This window comes from Stegostoma tigrinum, chromosome 4 (assembly GCF_030684315.1).
Source record: "Stegostoma tigrinum isolate sSteTig4 chromosome 4, sSteTig4.hap1, whole genome shotgun sequence".
In the NCBI taxonomy this organism is placed as follows: Eukaryota; Metazoa; Chordata; class Chondrichthyes; order Orectolobiformes; family Stegostomatidae; genus Stegostoma; species Stegostoma tigrinum.
This window is the reverse complement of record NC_081357.1, coordinates 65,863,424-65,877,497: the sequence shown is the minus strand read 5'-3', so window position 1 is coordinate 65,877,497 and position 14,074 is coordinate 65,863,424. Positions and strand designations below refer to the sequence as shown.

The 14,074-nt window shown below is 39.7% G+C and overlaps 1 protein-coding gene across 1 annotated transcript in view; it reads left to right on the top strand.

Moving 5' to 3' along the window:
- Positions 1–14,074, top strand: part of trdn (triadin) — a 433,668-nt gene that overhangs the window by 84,369 nt on the left and 335,225 nt on the right. The window contains exons 5-6 of the mRNA XM_059645698.1: positions 528–557; positions 4,082–4,111. Coding sequence (XP_059501681.1) covers positions 528–557; positions 4,082–4,111 — 60 coding nt within the window. The remainder of the gene's footprint in view (positions 1–527; positions 558–4,081; positions 4,112–14,074) is intronic.

Here is a 14,074-nt window from a genome sequence, read left to right as displayed (position 1 = left end):
TTGTGTGATCAAGGACACTTGATTACATTGTGAGCATTTGCGGGACTTGCAGGTCACCAGGTTGGCAAGCCCTGGCAAGAGCAGTGTTGGGATTTGAGAGGCCATGATGGAGGACAACCTGGGATTGGGGTAACATCTTGGTGGTGATGGGTTGGGGCACCCCTTTGATGGACCTGGCATCTAGTAAAGGTGGGGCACTCCTGCCCACCACCAGGTCACACAGGGAATCCTGATGGATTGGCCACATGGTATTAGAATGTCTCACTTCTGGTTAAATCCTGGTCATGGTGGCAGAAAGATATCCTTAAATGGCCTCATCCTCTCCTTCATAGATTTCTTGCACCTCAATTATCTCTGAGGGTGACATCCAGCTTCCAGAGATGAAAAGTTACTAAATGATAAAGACTATTTTAAAAAAAGACTCGTTGATTGACCTAATTGTGTTTATTTGGATGTGACTAATTGTAAATCTTAATTATGAAGTGTGACTGATACTTAACTTTTTCTTTCTGTGTATCCCACTATAGGAGTTCTTCAACCCCCAGCTAAACGAAAAGGTTGGTATTTTCAGTGAAGAAATATTTTATTATGCTTGCTGAAAGGTTAGCGTCTGGATTGGGCTGAAGTAACTGACTTCAGTGGATCATTGACTGCCCTGGTGCAATTGATAAATGTGTCCTAAGGCTTGTAACTAGTATTCATTGACCAAGCTGGTCTCGGATAGAACCGAGGTGTGAAATTTTAACCTGCTAGCTTACACTTTAAAATACATTCTCCATTTTCAAATATTTTCTGCAAAATGTGGGACATTTTCTCAAATGGTTATTTATATCTTTACAGTTTGTATCTACTTTTCTTTTAAATGTTGCTTTTTGCCTTTAAATGCCTTCTAGACCAACACATTTCACATCTTATGCGCACTTTGGGTGAAATTGTATTCTGAAATGACCAGACAAAGAACATATGCCAACCAGGAAACATGAGGTTTGCCTGAAATTAGACCTTGTTAATATTAATTGAGTGGGCAGCCATCATGTTGCCGATCAAACACAACTCAGCTATTGAAAAAAAGAATCAAAAGGAGCCATTTACATAAGAATATAATAACTAAGAGAAAGGAGGAGGCGATTATGCTGCTGGAGCTTGCTGCAACAATCAATATAGCCTTAGCTGATCTTGTCTTGGCCTCAACTCCACTTTCCTTTCCACTCTCCATGACCCCTCAAGCCATTACTAATTAAAAAGAAAACATCTATCTCCTTCTCAAACTTACCCAATGTCCTGGTATCCAGCTCATTCTCAGGTAATAAATTCCACAGATTCTCAAACCCTTGAGAGAAGTAATTTCTTCTTGTCTTTGTTTTAAAACTGCTACCCCTTATCCTAAAACTATGATCTCCCATTCTAGATTGTCTCAAAAGAAGAAACATCCTCTCTACATAGAACACAGAATATAGAACATTACAGCACAGTACAGGCCCTTCGGCCTTCGATGTTGTGCCGACCTGTCATACCAATCTGAAGCCCATCTAACCTACGCTATTCCATGTACGTCCATATGCTTGTCCAATGATGACTTAAATGTACCTAAAGTTGGTGAATCTACTACCGTTGCAGGCAAAGCGTTCCATTCCCTTACTACTCTCTGAGTAAAGAAACTACCTCTGACATCTGTCCTATATCTTTCACCCCTCAATTTAAAGCTATGCCCCCTCGTGCTCGCCATCACCATCCAAGGAAAAATGCTCTCCCTATCCACCCTATCTAACCCTCTGATTATTTTATATGTCTCAATTAAGTCACCTCTCAACCTTCTTCTCTCTAACCTGCATTTTGTCAATCCTATTTTAATATCATCGACATCTTGATTAGATCTTCACTCATTCTTCTAAACTCTGGAGAGTATAGGCTTATACTGCTCAATTTCTCTTCATGAGCCAAACCTCTCACCTCTGGAATTGATCTAATGAATCTCCTTTGACTGTCTCCAAAGCAATTGCATATCTCCTTAACTACAGGGACCAAAGCTGTACACCATATTCTGGGTGCAGTTTCACTAATGCCCTGTATGGTTGCAGCAACACTTACCTGTTTTTATACTCTATTTGCCTCATAAGGAAGTCAACACAGGGTATAAAAATATAAGATGTCTTTATTTTTTTCTTGCTGAAATGGCCTTTGCACAGTTCCTCAGTACCCCTTTTTTAAAAACAGTAAATGTATGTTTAGGATGATACTCATCTTAGTAGGTGGCCTCAGTTTTAGCCACACCTTACAAGTCACTGTATGGAATTAAGAAGGTAATGCAGGTTGTACTGCCGACATAGATGATGCAAAATCAAGACCTATTCAAAACCCAAACTGAACAGATTCATCGAGACTTCTTAGAGAGTAGGCCCCCAAAGTCACCAGCTCAACCACCTGGATGGACAACATAACAGATACCCTGACTGAAACTATATTACCGTTCCTTCACTGCCACTGGGTCAAAATCTTGGAATTCCTTCCTGAACAGTATTGTGGCTGCACATACACAAAGGCAGCTCACCACTATCCTGCACAAAGCACTTAAGGATGTCTAATAAATGCTGACCTGAGAAAGCAACACCCACATTCATTCATGAATGAACTGAAAAGGGCTGGGTTAGCAATTGATGAACAAGAAATGGTTTCCGCAACATCAATGCCAGTGGTTCACAGTTTATACGCAGTATATGTAAATCCATTTTTTTGGAAGAATGTTTAGAGTTTTAAAGGTTGACTCATATCCCACAATCTTTGTTCATAACTGAGACAGCTTAGGCTGCATTGATTGCTAAAGAATCTGAAGTCCTATTTTGTATAAGAGACTGGTTCTGAAAGGGTAATACCAAAGGCCACATGAAGCTAACACAATCTGAAGACGTAATAGAACTTAGGTGGGTAAAGACAGAATATCTTAGCATCTTTTAGATTGAAAACCTTATGTCCACAGGTCTCTGAATAATCTTAGAAACAATATTTAACTTGTGAATATGTCTTGCACTGATTGCTGACAAGTAAAAACTTACAATGCTCAGGGCGCTTAAACTCCTGTGTAGTTTTCCTCTAACACTGTAAACTAAGTCAGCGCTTTGAGCCAGCCAAAGTAAGGATATGGTGGAAGCTGGTACAGTAGTTGTTGGCATCACAGTACATGCAACACACTCTGCCAGGTCCAACTCTCATAATGGAAGCTGGATTCCTCATTTGGGGATATTAGGGACCTAACATCTGTTTTAGGACACCCAGGGATGCCTGATAAATGGCTTGTTACATTATCATCTCAGATACCCTTCTAAGTGTCCTCCAGTTAAAGGAAAATTGGTCCCTGAAAATGACTCTCCTGCACTTATTAACCGTCATTCAGTTTATGTTGCTTCTGTAAAGCAGAAATTATGAGTTTAAATTCCATGCTTACATGTCAAATTCTTGATAATTGAGAGATACTCACAGTGACCTGGGAATTGTATAAGTTGCATGCTTACGTTCAATGGAAAAAGTCTTTTTGCTATTGTTCAGAATAAAAACTCTACAGTTGGATGGAGTTTATTTGAAGCTTATTTGAGTTTATTAAAATGTTAATTTGAAATGTTAAGAGATAGTGCTACTATAAAATGAATTACTCCGTTTTTCCATTTCTTATGATTTAAACAGTGGTGACTTGCTTCTCTCCATAGTGCTTTTCTTTACATGTCTTTTGCCTCTGAGGATAACATATACCCTTTTAGGATCATTACCCAATAAATTTGTAAAAGCACATATATTGTGTATTTTGTTGGAAATAAAGTAGAATTTCAGCTTATTATACCTGGAGAAAGGATAAAGTCATATTAGATTTACAAAGTTTGTATAAAATTGAACAAGGAGAGCTGTGGAATTTGTTTAAATATACCAGAACAACAATGTGTTCTTAAGTTATTATGTGCGGAAACTAGATATCTTGGTAACAGTATTCCTGAAGATTATTTCCAATTTGTTTTCATGAACAAGACTGTAATTTTCACTGTTATCTTCCAGAAATGTCATTCCAAAAAAAATTCTCGTCTTTCTGTTTATTCAGGTGAAGCCCATCCACCATCTAAAAGAAAAGGTTAGTGATTTCTCAGCTTAAAGCAACAATACGTGGTGTTTTCTTCTGGGTAAAAAAGCTAGCAACAAATTTAACATGCATCCCTGTTCCTTCATGTAAAACTTTTAAAATTGTCAGTATGCTTGTATATTAAACAGTGTTTAATCTAGGTTCCATGTCTGAAATGTCAAATTAATGTGCTCAGCTTTTTGAATACAGCTCTTGCTTTTACAATATCAGTTCACATGTAATATTATTTCATTTGTTTTACAAATTGACAGTGTTTCTGCTGTTTCAGATTAAAAATGACTGCAAACTCTAATCCAATATCTACACTGTTTTTCAATTTCAAAATGTCAATTTTCAATTGAATAGTTGAAGGATTCCACATTTGATTAAGTCTGTTAGTCAGTACAGAAGCTCCAACTGATTATTTTCAATTTCACTTAAATAAGTAAGCGGCACAAATGGCAATGATTTAGCTCAGTTTAGACAAACTGACGATTTTGCACCTTTACCTCCTCGCCTTGGATCAAATGTCTGCTATTGGATGATACAATTAAGCATTACTAGGTTGAACAAAGCATTGCTGGAATTTGCTAGTTTGTAGCACTTGTAGAATTACTGTACTTCAAATGATTTTTAAAATGAATCTGATCTGCAATTGTTGCTTTGACTTAAAACACAAGGTGCATTTCAACTTAGCATCATGGTGTAAAACAAACACCGGGGATTGACTACATGTTATTTAAGCCACCATACTATGATTTCACAAATACAACATAAATTAAAATTGGGTATTTTCTATGACAAGCATTTAATTTTCAATTGCATTTGTTATGCTGGGTGATCAGCTCAAATACAAACCAACTTCACTTTTGGAGCATAATATTACATTGAGTGGTATTTGCACATTAATGTCAACCCTGAGTATGTTGGCCAGCCTCAGGTAGAAAGTTTGCAGAATGAAAATGAAAAGAACTGCTGATGCTGGAGTCAGATAACACAGTGTGGAGCTGGAGGAACACAGCAAGCCAGGCAGCATCAGAGGAGCAGGAAAATTGACGATTCAGGTCAGGACCTTTCTTCTGCTGGTATGGATTTGATGTTGTTCATTCTCAAAGACATTGCCTGGAGGCTTCGTGAACGTGAATTCAATCGAGGCATTCAAAGTTGTGTTAGATGATTATTTAAAAAGAACGACATGTTACAGAAAAGTGTTACAAGAAAAAGCAGGAAATTAGCACTGAGCCAAAATGGATTGTTACTGTCCTCTATGAAACTGACAAATAAACTCTCTGCTTCTGACATAATTACATGAGCTAAATTGACTTTATAGAATGCTACCAGACCCAAGATCAATCCATTTTTACCATCTATGTCGACTAGAGTTCTTCTTGCACCTTTGATAAACCTTGTATCAATGTACAACTTCACCATTGTACAGGCATATTCATTCAACACCTCATTCTCACTGCTAACTAAGCCTGTATATTAACCTTGAGAGAATCCTGAACTAGGACTCTTAAGCCCCATTGTATTTCAAATGTCTGAAGCCTTTCCAGTTTAGAAAATTGTCTACGCCTCTATTCTTCTGAGCAAAGTGCATTACTTCATCCTTTCCCACATTGTATTTCCTCTGCCACTTCTTTGCCCACTCTCTTAGCATCTCCACTACTTTGGCAGCCTTCCTGCCTCCTCAACACTACCTGCTCCTTCACCTATCTTTGTGTCATCTGAAAACTTAGCAACAATGTCTTCAGTTCCTTTGTTCAGATTGTGAATGTATAACATGAACAGTTATGGTTCCAACACTGACCCTATGGAACTTCACCAGTTACTGGTTGCAATCTTGAAAAAGACCCCCTTATTCCCACTTTCTACTCTCTGTCAGTTCAGCCAATTCTTTAACCATGCCTTACATTGCCCCAAACACCAGGGTTTCTTCCTTGTTTCATAGCTTCCTGTGCAGCACCTTGTTAAAGGCCTTTTAGATGTCCAAATAGATCATATCCACTGACCTTCCTTTGTCTAACTTGCTTGTTACCATCCTCAAAGAATTCTAACAGATTTGTCAGGCATGACCACCCTGTCTTGGAGCAGTGCTGACTCAGCTCTATTTTACCAAATACTCCGCAATCTCATCCTTCATGATTAACTCTAAAATCTTTCCAACAATTGAGGTCAGACTAACCGGCTATAATTTGCTATCTTCTGCCTCTCTCCCTTCTTTAACAGGAGTGTTACATTAGCCATTTCCCAGTCTTCTGGCACCTTCCGTGACTCTAGTGAAGACTGACGCAAAGTAGGTATTCAGTCCCTGCACCATTTCTAATTCGCTATTCCTACTTCTCCAGCTTCATTTTCCAGTGGTCCAATGTCCACTCTTGCTTCTCTCTTTATTTTTATATATCTAAAAAAAACCTCTCACAATCTTCTTTCATATTACTAGCTAGCTTACCCTCAGTTTTCATCTTCTCTCTCCTTATTGTTTTTTCCATTGTCCCCTGCAAGTTTTTAAAGGTTTCCCAATCCTATAGCTTTCCACTAATCTTCACTGCATCGTATGCTTTTTGCTTTCCTTTTATTCTGCTCCTGGCTTTCCTTGTTAGCCATTGTTGCCATGTCCTCCCCTTAGCCTGTCTCTTCTTCTTCAGGATTAATTTCTTTTATGCATCATGATTTACTCTCAGAAACTCCTGCCATTATCTGCTCCACTGTCTTCTCTGCTAGACTCCCCTTCTCATCAACTTTGGCCAGTTTCCTACTCATATCTTTGTTGATATCTTTATTCAACTATAATACCGTTCCATCTGATTCCAGCTTCTTCCCCTCAAACTGCAGGGTGAATTCTACCACATTATGGTAACTGTCCTTGAGGAGTTCCTTCACCTTAAGCTCCCTCATCAAATCTACCTCATTACACATTATCAAATCCAGAAATACCTGTTCCGTTGTGGGTCAAAGCACAAACTGCTCCATTTTGTATATATTCCACAAATTCATTTCTTTAGATCTGCTACCAACCTAATTTTCCCAGTCCTGCATGTTGAAGCCCCCTATGATTATTGTGATTGCGCTTTTCTTACATGCCTTTTCTATCTCCTGATTTATTTTCTGCCCCAGATCCTGACTACTACTGGGAGACATCTATGACAAATTCCATCACGGTTTTTTTTTTCACTTTGCAGTTCCTGAAGTCTACCACCATAAATTATAAACCTTTGGACCCTTTACTACTTCTTGTTATTGGTTTAATTTAATTTCCTACGAGCAACACAACCCTCCCCCATCTCTGCATCTCCCTGTTCCTTTCAATAGGACGTGTGTCCTTGGATATTTAGTTCCCAGCCGTGATCCCCATGCAGCCACGTCTCTGTCGTACCCATAACATCATACCCCACCAAGTTCAATCTGTGTTACAAGCTCTTTTACATTTGTTGTACACTGTGCACATTTCAGTACAACAACCTCAGTCTTGTGTTCACCACCAGGCACCCCCTCACCCTCTTATAGTTTCCCTTATTGGCTGTGCCTGAAGCTAGATTCCTGAGCCTTTCTATACTCTCTGTCCTATTACTTGTCCTGGAAACTTTAATAACTGCTCCTGAAATCCCCAACTAGTTTAAAATTCTTGTGACCTTGATTTACTGCTGTTTGTGCCTTGAGTTTGTCTACCTTATTCCAAACATTTTATGCATAAAAATTGTATTGTTCCTTGATACATTATGACATTCACACATTCTGTCTCTTGCTTTTATTTTCTAGTAACAACCAACCCCATCATTAATCAGCAATCCTACCTTCTCCTTTACCTTTGATTTTATAATTTTCAATGTAACTGAAGCCACTCCCCCTCTATTTAGTTTAAAGCCACATCCACAGATCTAGTTCTGCCATTTTCCAGGACTCTGGTGTCAGCATGTTTCAGGTAGAGCCCATCCCATTGGAACACTCCATCCTTCCCCAGTCCTGGTGCCAATGCTCCATGAACTCAAACCCGTTACTCGCAATCTTTGACCCATGCACTTAGCTCTTTAATCTTGTTGTCTTTGTGGCACTTAGTTTGTAGTTCATTTAGTAGTTCGTTTAGTTCTGCCTCTGTAATTTAGCTTTCATCTGTCATATTCCCTCAGGGAAACTTTTTAATCTTTCTACCGATATCGCTGGTCCTTAAATGGACTATGCCAACTGGATCTTTCTGCTCCCATTCCAAGTTTCTCTGCAGCTATCCTGAGGTATCTGAGATGAGATATCATGAACCCAGAAACCAGGCAGGCAACACAGTCTTTGGGGGTCTCAACCCTGGCCATAGAAAAGAATGTCTATTCCTGTGACTATACTATCCACAATTACACCTATATTTTTCTTTTCTCCCTGCTATTGTATGGCCTCCTGCATCAAGGTGCTATGGTCGGGTTGCTCATGCTCCAGGGAGGGAGAATCTCCAACTTGTTAGACAATCTCAAAGACTGAGGCTCCTTTAGTACTACCTCCTGGATCCCTCTGCCTGTCTCACTCATAGTCACACCATCATGTCCCTGACCACCGACCAAACTCAAAGTAGCTAATCCAAGGGGTGTGACTGTTTCTAGAAACTAACATCCAGGGTAATACATCCCTCCCTCGACTTGACGTATTTGCAGTGTCTGAAGCTCAGACTCTCACTAACTCTGAGCCAGAGTTCCTCGAGCAGCCAACACTTACTATAGATGTAGTCGCTATGAACCAAAATAGGATCCACCAACTCCCACATCATGCAGTTAAAACACATGCCCTGCATCTCTATTTGATTTACCTAGTTATAATTTATATTTTAAAACATTCCTACTGGTCTTTTAGTTTATAATCTGTAAATATTTCTCTTATTTCCCTACAATCAGGAAGTAACCTATAGCAGATAGTCAAGTTAGCAGCCATTGCCACCCAATGAATTTGTAACTTTTGTGTGACGTCACTGTTCTTTTGCTTGGCCCCTGATCCTGAGAGCCTTTGGTTTACTTCAGACTGTTTCTCCCTCAGATGTGATCCCTCTTTCCTGACTGTGTGCAGTTAACTGTTCGTGTGGCTTCAATAAGTGCTTTCTTAAATAGAGCTGAGGTGAGCTGAGATGACTCACATTAGATCCAGTGATACTAAAAGAACAGCAATGTATTTTCAAGCCTGAATTGCCTGTGGCTTAGAGGGGTACATACAGGTAATGTTGATCCTATGAATCTGCTGTCCTTTCATTCTAGATGGTAGGGGTCATAGGTTTGGAAGGTGCTGTCTCAGAAACTTTGGTGAATTTCTGCAGTGCACCTTGTAGATGGCATGTTTTGCTGCTACTGAGCATCAGTGATGGGGAAGTGAATGTTTGCATATGTGGTGCATCTCAAGTCAGCTGCTTTCCCCTAGATATCGAGCTTCTTGAGTATTGTTGGAGCCACACTCATCCAAGCAAGTGGGAGTATTCCATCACACACCTGACTTGCGCTTTGGAGATGGTGGATCGACTTTGTGGTTCAGGAGTTTAGTTACTCATTTCAGGATTCCTGACCTCTGACCTTCTATTATAGCCACTGTATCTATATAGCCAGTCCAGTTCAGTTTCTGGTCACTGGGAGATTCAGTGATGGTGATGCAATAGAATGTCAAGGGCCAATTGTTATAACTCTTTGTTTATTACTCATTCATGTCTCTGACAAGGCAGCATTTATTGCCCATCCCTAATTGCCCAGAGGGCAGTTCAAAGTCAACCACAATTGCTGTGGGTTTGGAATCACATGTAGGCCAGACCAGGTATGGATGGCAGTTTCCTTCCCTAAAGGACATTAGTGAATCAGATGGGTTTTTCCAACAATCAACAATGGATTCATGGTCATCATTAGATGATTCCAGAAACTCCTGTTGAATTCAAATTTTGCTATCGTATGTGGCAGGATTAGAACCCAGGACCCCATAATATTATCTGGGTCTCTGGAATAACAGTCCATCAATAATACTAGTAGGCCATTGCCTCCCTATCTGTTTGAAGATGATCATTGTTTGGCACTTATGTGGCGTGAATATTACCTGCCACTTGACAGTCCAAGTGTGGATAAGATATCCAGGCACAGCCACATTTGAATATGACTGCTGCAGTATCTGAGGAGTGGCAGATGGTGCAGAACATTGTGCAATCATCGGTGAACATCCCCTCCCTCCTGACCTTAGGATAGAAGGAAGGTTATTGATTAAACAGTTGAAGATAGTTGGGTCTAAGATACTCCCCTGAGATGTCTTGGAGCTGAGATGATTTTTTTTAATCCACATCCATTTTCCTCTATGTTAGGTATGACTACAAAGATGGAAACACTTAGCCCCTGTAGCCTGTTGATTCTAGTTTTGCTAGATCTCCTTGATGCTACAATTTGTTAAATGCACCTTTCGTGTCAAGGTGTCACTCTCACCTTACCTCTGCAATTTAGCTAGTTTCTACACATTTTGACTAAGACTGCAATGAGGTCAGGAGATGAGTGGCCCTGGCAGAATTGAGCAGGTTATAAATCCATAGAAAATAAGAACAGGAGTAGGTTAGGCCCCCTGAGACTGCTCTGCCATTCAATAGGATCATGGCTGATTTGACATTCCTCACATCCACTTTCTTGCATTTTCCATATAACCCTTGATTCCTCTACTGATCAAGAATCTACCTATCTCAGTCTAAATAAGTGCTGTTTCATCACTTCCATCACTTTATTGATGATCGAGAGTAGACTGATGAGATGGTACTAGACCAGATTAAATTTGTGCTGCTGTTTCAGTATGGGAATACTGGGGTAATTTTCCACATTATCAGGTAAATGTCAGTGTTAAAGCTATTACTGGTTAAATGACTAATAACCTTTCTACAGTTATCAACATTCTAACAACTATTGAATAAAGGATATTTACATCACCTGAATTACTACTTTTCAACATTACAGGACTCTAATATTTAACTGAGCTTTTCTACCTCAGTTTGCAGCTGTAATATGTGGAATACAGTTCAAATCCATATATTTAAGCTAACAAAATAAACTAAATGCTGCACCTGCATTCATTAAATGGAGTTGTTGAGTAGTAAATACTGAAGAGGATATCAACACAATGGGCAATGCAATAGCAAATGGAATTCAACTGAGAAAAGTGTGAGATAATGTGTTTGGGCAGGGCTAACAGGACAAGGAAATACATTCTAAATGGAAAGACCCTGAATAGTACTGAGGATCAGATGGATCTTGGTTTGCACAGATTCCTCTAGCTAGCAGAGAAGACATATGGGATACTGGCCTATAATTGCAAAGGCATAGAATACAAGACCAGTATGGTTATGCTGGAATTGTACAAAGTATTGGTTAGGCCACACATGGAGAACTGTGTACTGTCCTAGTCATCACATTATAGGAAGATTATAATATTATGAGAGGTATGGAGAAAGTGGACAGGAGGCACTTTTTCCATTAGATGAGACAGCAACAGCCAGGGTGCACAAATGTAAGGTAACAGGTAGAGACAAAAAGAAGAGAAATATTTTTATCCAAGGGATGAATGTGAGTATAGATGCTTGAGCAAGAAATACTTGCAAAATTTAAGTAGGATTTGGATATCTGTTGCCATAGCCTCCAGAGCCATGTAAAAAGACCTGGAAAATGGGATTAGTGTGGTCAAATGTTTGACTGGTACTGAATAGCCACCTTCTATGGTGTAGATTGCTGAAGTGTCTGTGTATCTATGCACAATAATAGCTGCCCAAGATCTTGTGTGCTGTCTTTATAAGATTTGAGAATGCAGAGTTAAATGGAGCTTCTGCTATTCAGCTTCTCCACATTGCAGACAATTTTCTTCTGCAAAGTGATATCAAAGTGTTTTTAATTGATTTTGTGAATGGGGAAATTGTGGCTAATGGATTTAAATGGATTCAAATAGAACATTGTCCATTTGAAGTGAGAATAGATCAAACACTTACTAAATGGTGACAAGTTAGAAGCAGTGGAAGTTTGGTATCAATTGGATAGCAAAATAGAAGTGAATAGTTAAGTGCAGTGGATTTTAAATTATCGTTGAGAGAATTTCAATGATGGACAATGCATCATGATCACAGGAGATGGTTTTTGTGACAACGGCCAAGGATGTCATTACACTGTGGCTTGGGTTGGGGGTATGGGAAGAGAATGTAGCCAGAGGGATTTGACCTGGGAGATTCAAGAGAATTGGCAGAAAGTTGGGGGTTGTTGACCCACTCAGGGGCTTTAGTGAGAAAGGGAGGTTTGCAGAGGTGGATGGTTAATGTTGGATTTTGAACTATATTTTCCTGCTTTCGTGGAGACATGGTTGTCGATTGGGACAGGAGCTGGGAAAAGGGCAAACCTTGGGTCAGCTGCCTGTTGCATTTCTGACACTAAGGGACTTTCCTGGGATGGGCTAGAATCTCGAGTGTTTTCCTGCTGCACAGAGGCAGGCAACAATTGCAGCAATCAAAGAGCAATGTTTTGCTGCTGCCTGTGATTCGCTGAAATTATCCACTGTGACTGGATGACACTGGCTCTATTCAGGCAGTCTGCTGGAGTCAGACCAGAGGTCTATGACAACCAGATGCTCCAAACCCATAGTGATGGAGCCTCTGGGGTAAAAGGTGACTGCCCCATCAGTGATTTGGCTCTCAGAGATGTTCCCCAGTCTCCTTTCAACTTCAGGATTTTTCAGTGCAGCCTCCATGTATGAGTCAGTGAAGACATCTCCATGTTGAGACACTCTTGTGGTTTCCAGTCTACGTCAGCAGCAGTTGCATCTTGCCGTGGAGTGTGGAGGCTTCAGAGCTCTTGGCCCTCTGATGTGGCCAATAGACTTGGAAGCCTGCTTGCGATCCTTAATAGGAAACAAATGCAGTGGTGGGTAAATAGGAATCCACCCCATGTCTGATTACACAACTGGCCTAGCTGTAGGCCAGTACAAACATTTGTTCTCCACTTGGTCCCAACATCAAGGTTCTAAAGACCAAGGAAGTTTCAGCCCTCTAATAGGGCCTGGTACGAATAGCTTTCAAAATGAAACCTAAGAAAGCCGTTAGTATTGCCATTTGACATCAGACTGATGAATGGTGCTTATTTGGCTTAAATGTGTTCAATAGCTCTCAATAGTATAGTGAGAAAATGGGACCATTCAGTATAGTATATAGTATATAGTTCCAGTATAGTTATGCTAATAAAAGTGAGAGAGAGTAATCATACTCCTGCGTTATTCTTTTTTGTGTACATTTCTGGGCACCTAAATGGAAAAATGCCTAAAAAACTAGCAGTGGAGCTTTTACCACAGGAAAGATGGGTTGGGGCGGTCTGTCACTTTTCCAACTTGCATGAAACATCAGACATGTTGAATTTTGCCTACCTCAAATAACAGCTTCCTGTCGGCCATATTTCTGATCCTCAATACTTTTGCAGGTCTATTCCACTGTTGTGAAATCTCATTCATTCCTTCTCTCTCTGTTTCAACTGTGCAATTGTCTTAAAGAATACTGGAGTTACAAGTGAACTCTAAACAAACCATAAGTCAAAATGAAACTTGTTTGATCATCTCACTGATTGATACCTATTAATTTTATTATGACATTCACAGCTGAAACTTCAATTACAACACAAAGCCAGATTAACATAATGACAACTAAGATAGTACATGATAGGCAAATGAAAACATACTGGTTTGCATTGTCTTATGGTGTGTTGCAATCTGATAATTGAGCAAAAAAGCTCATCTGAACTGTACCTACAGTTTGTGCTAACTTGGATTTGACAATGGCTATTGAGAAGGTCATGGTGGAGGACCCTAAATTACTGAAGAGAGTGTTTTTATCAGGGGAGGTGATTGGGGGAAATAATGGGAGGATTTGAAAACTGTGCTTTAGAGAAAAAAAAGCACATGACGAATTCACTGAAAGTTAATTGCCTGAAGCGGTAAAAGCTTCATGTTGATTGGCTTTATGTTGAT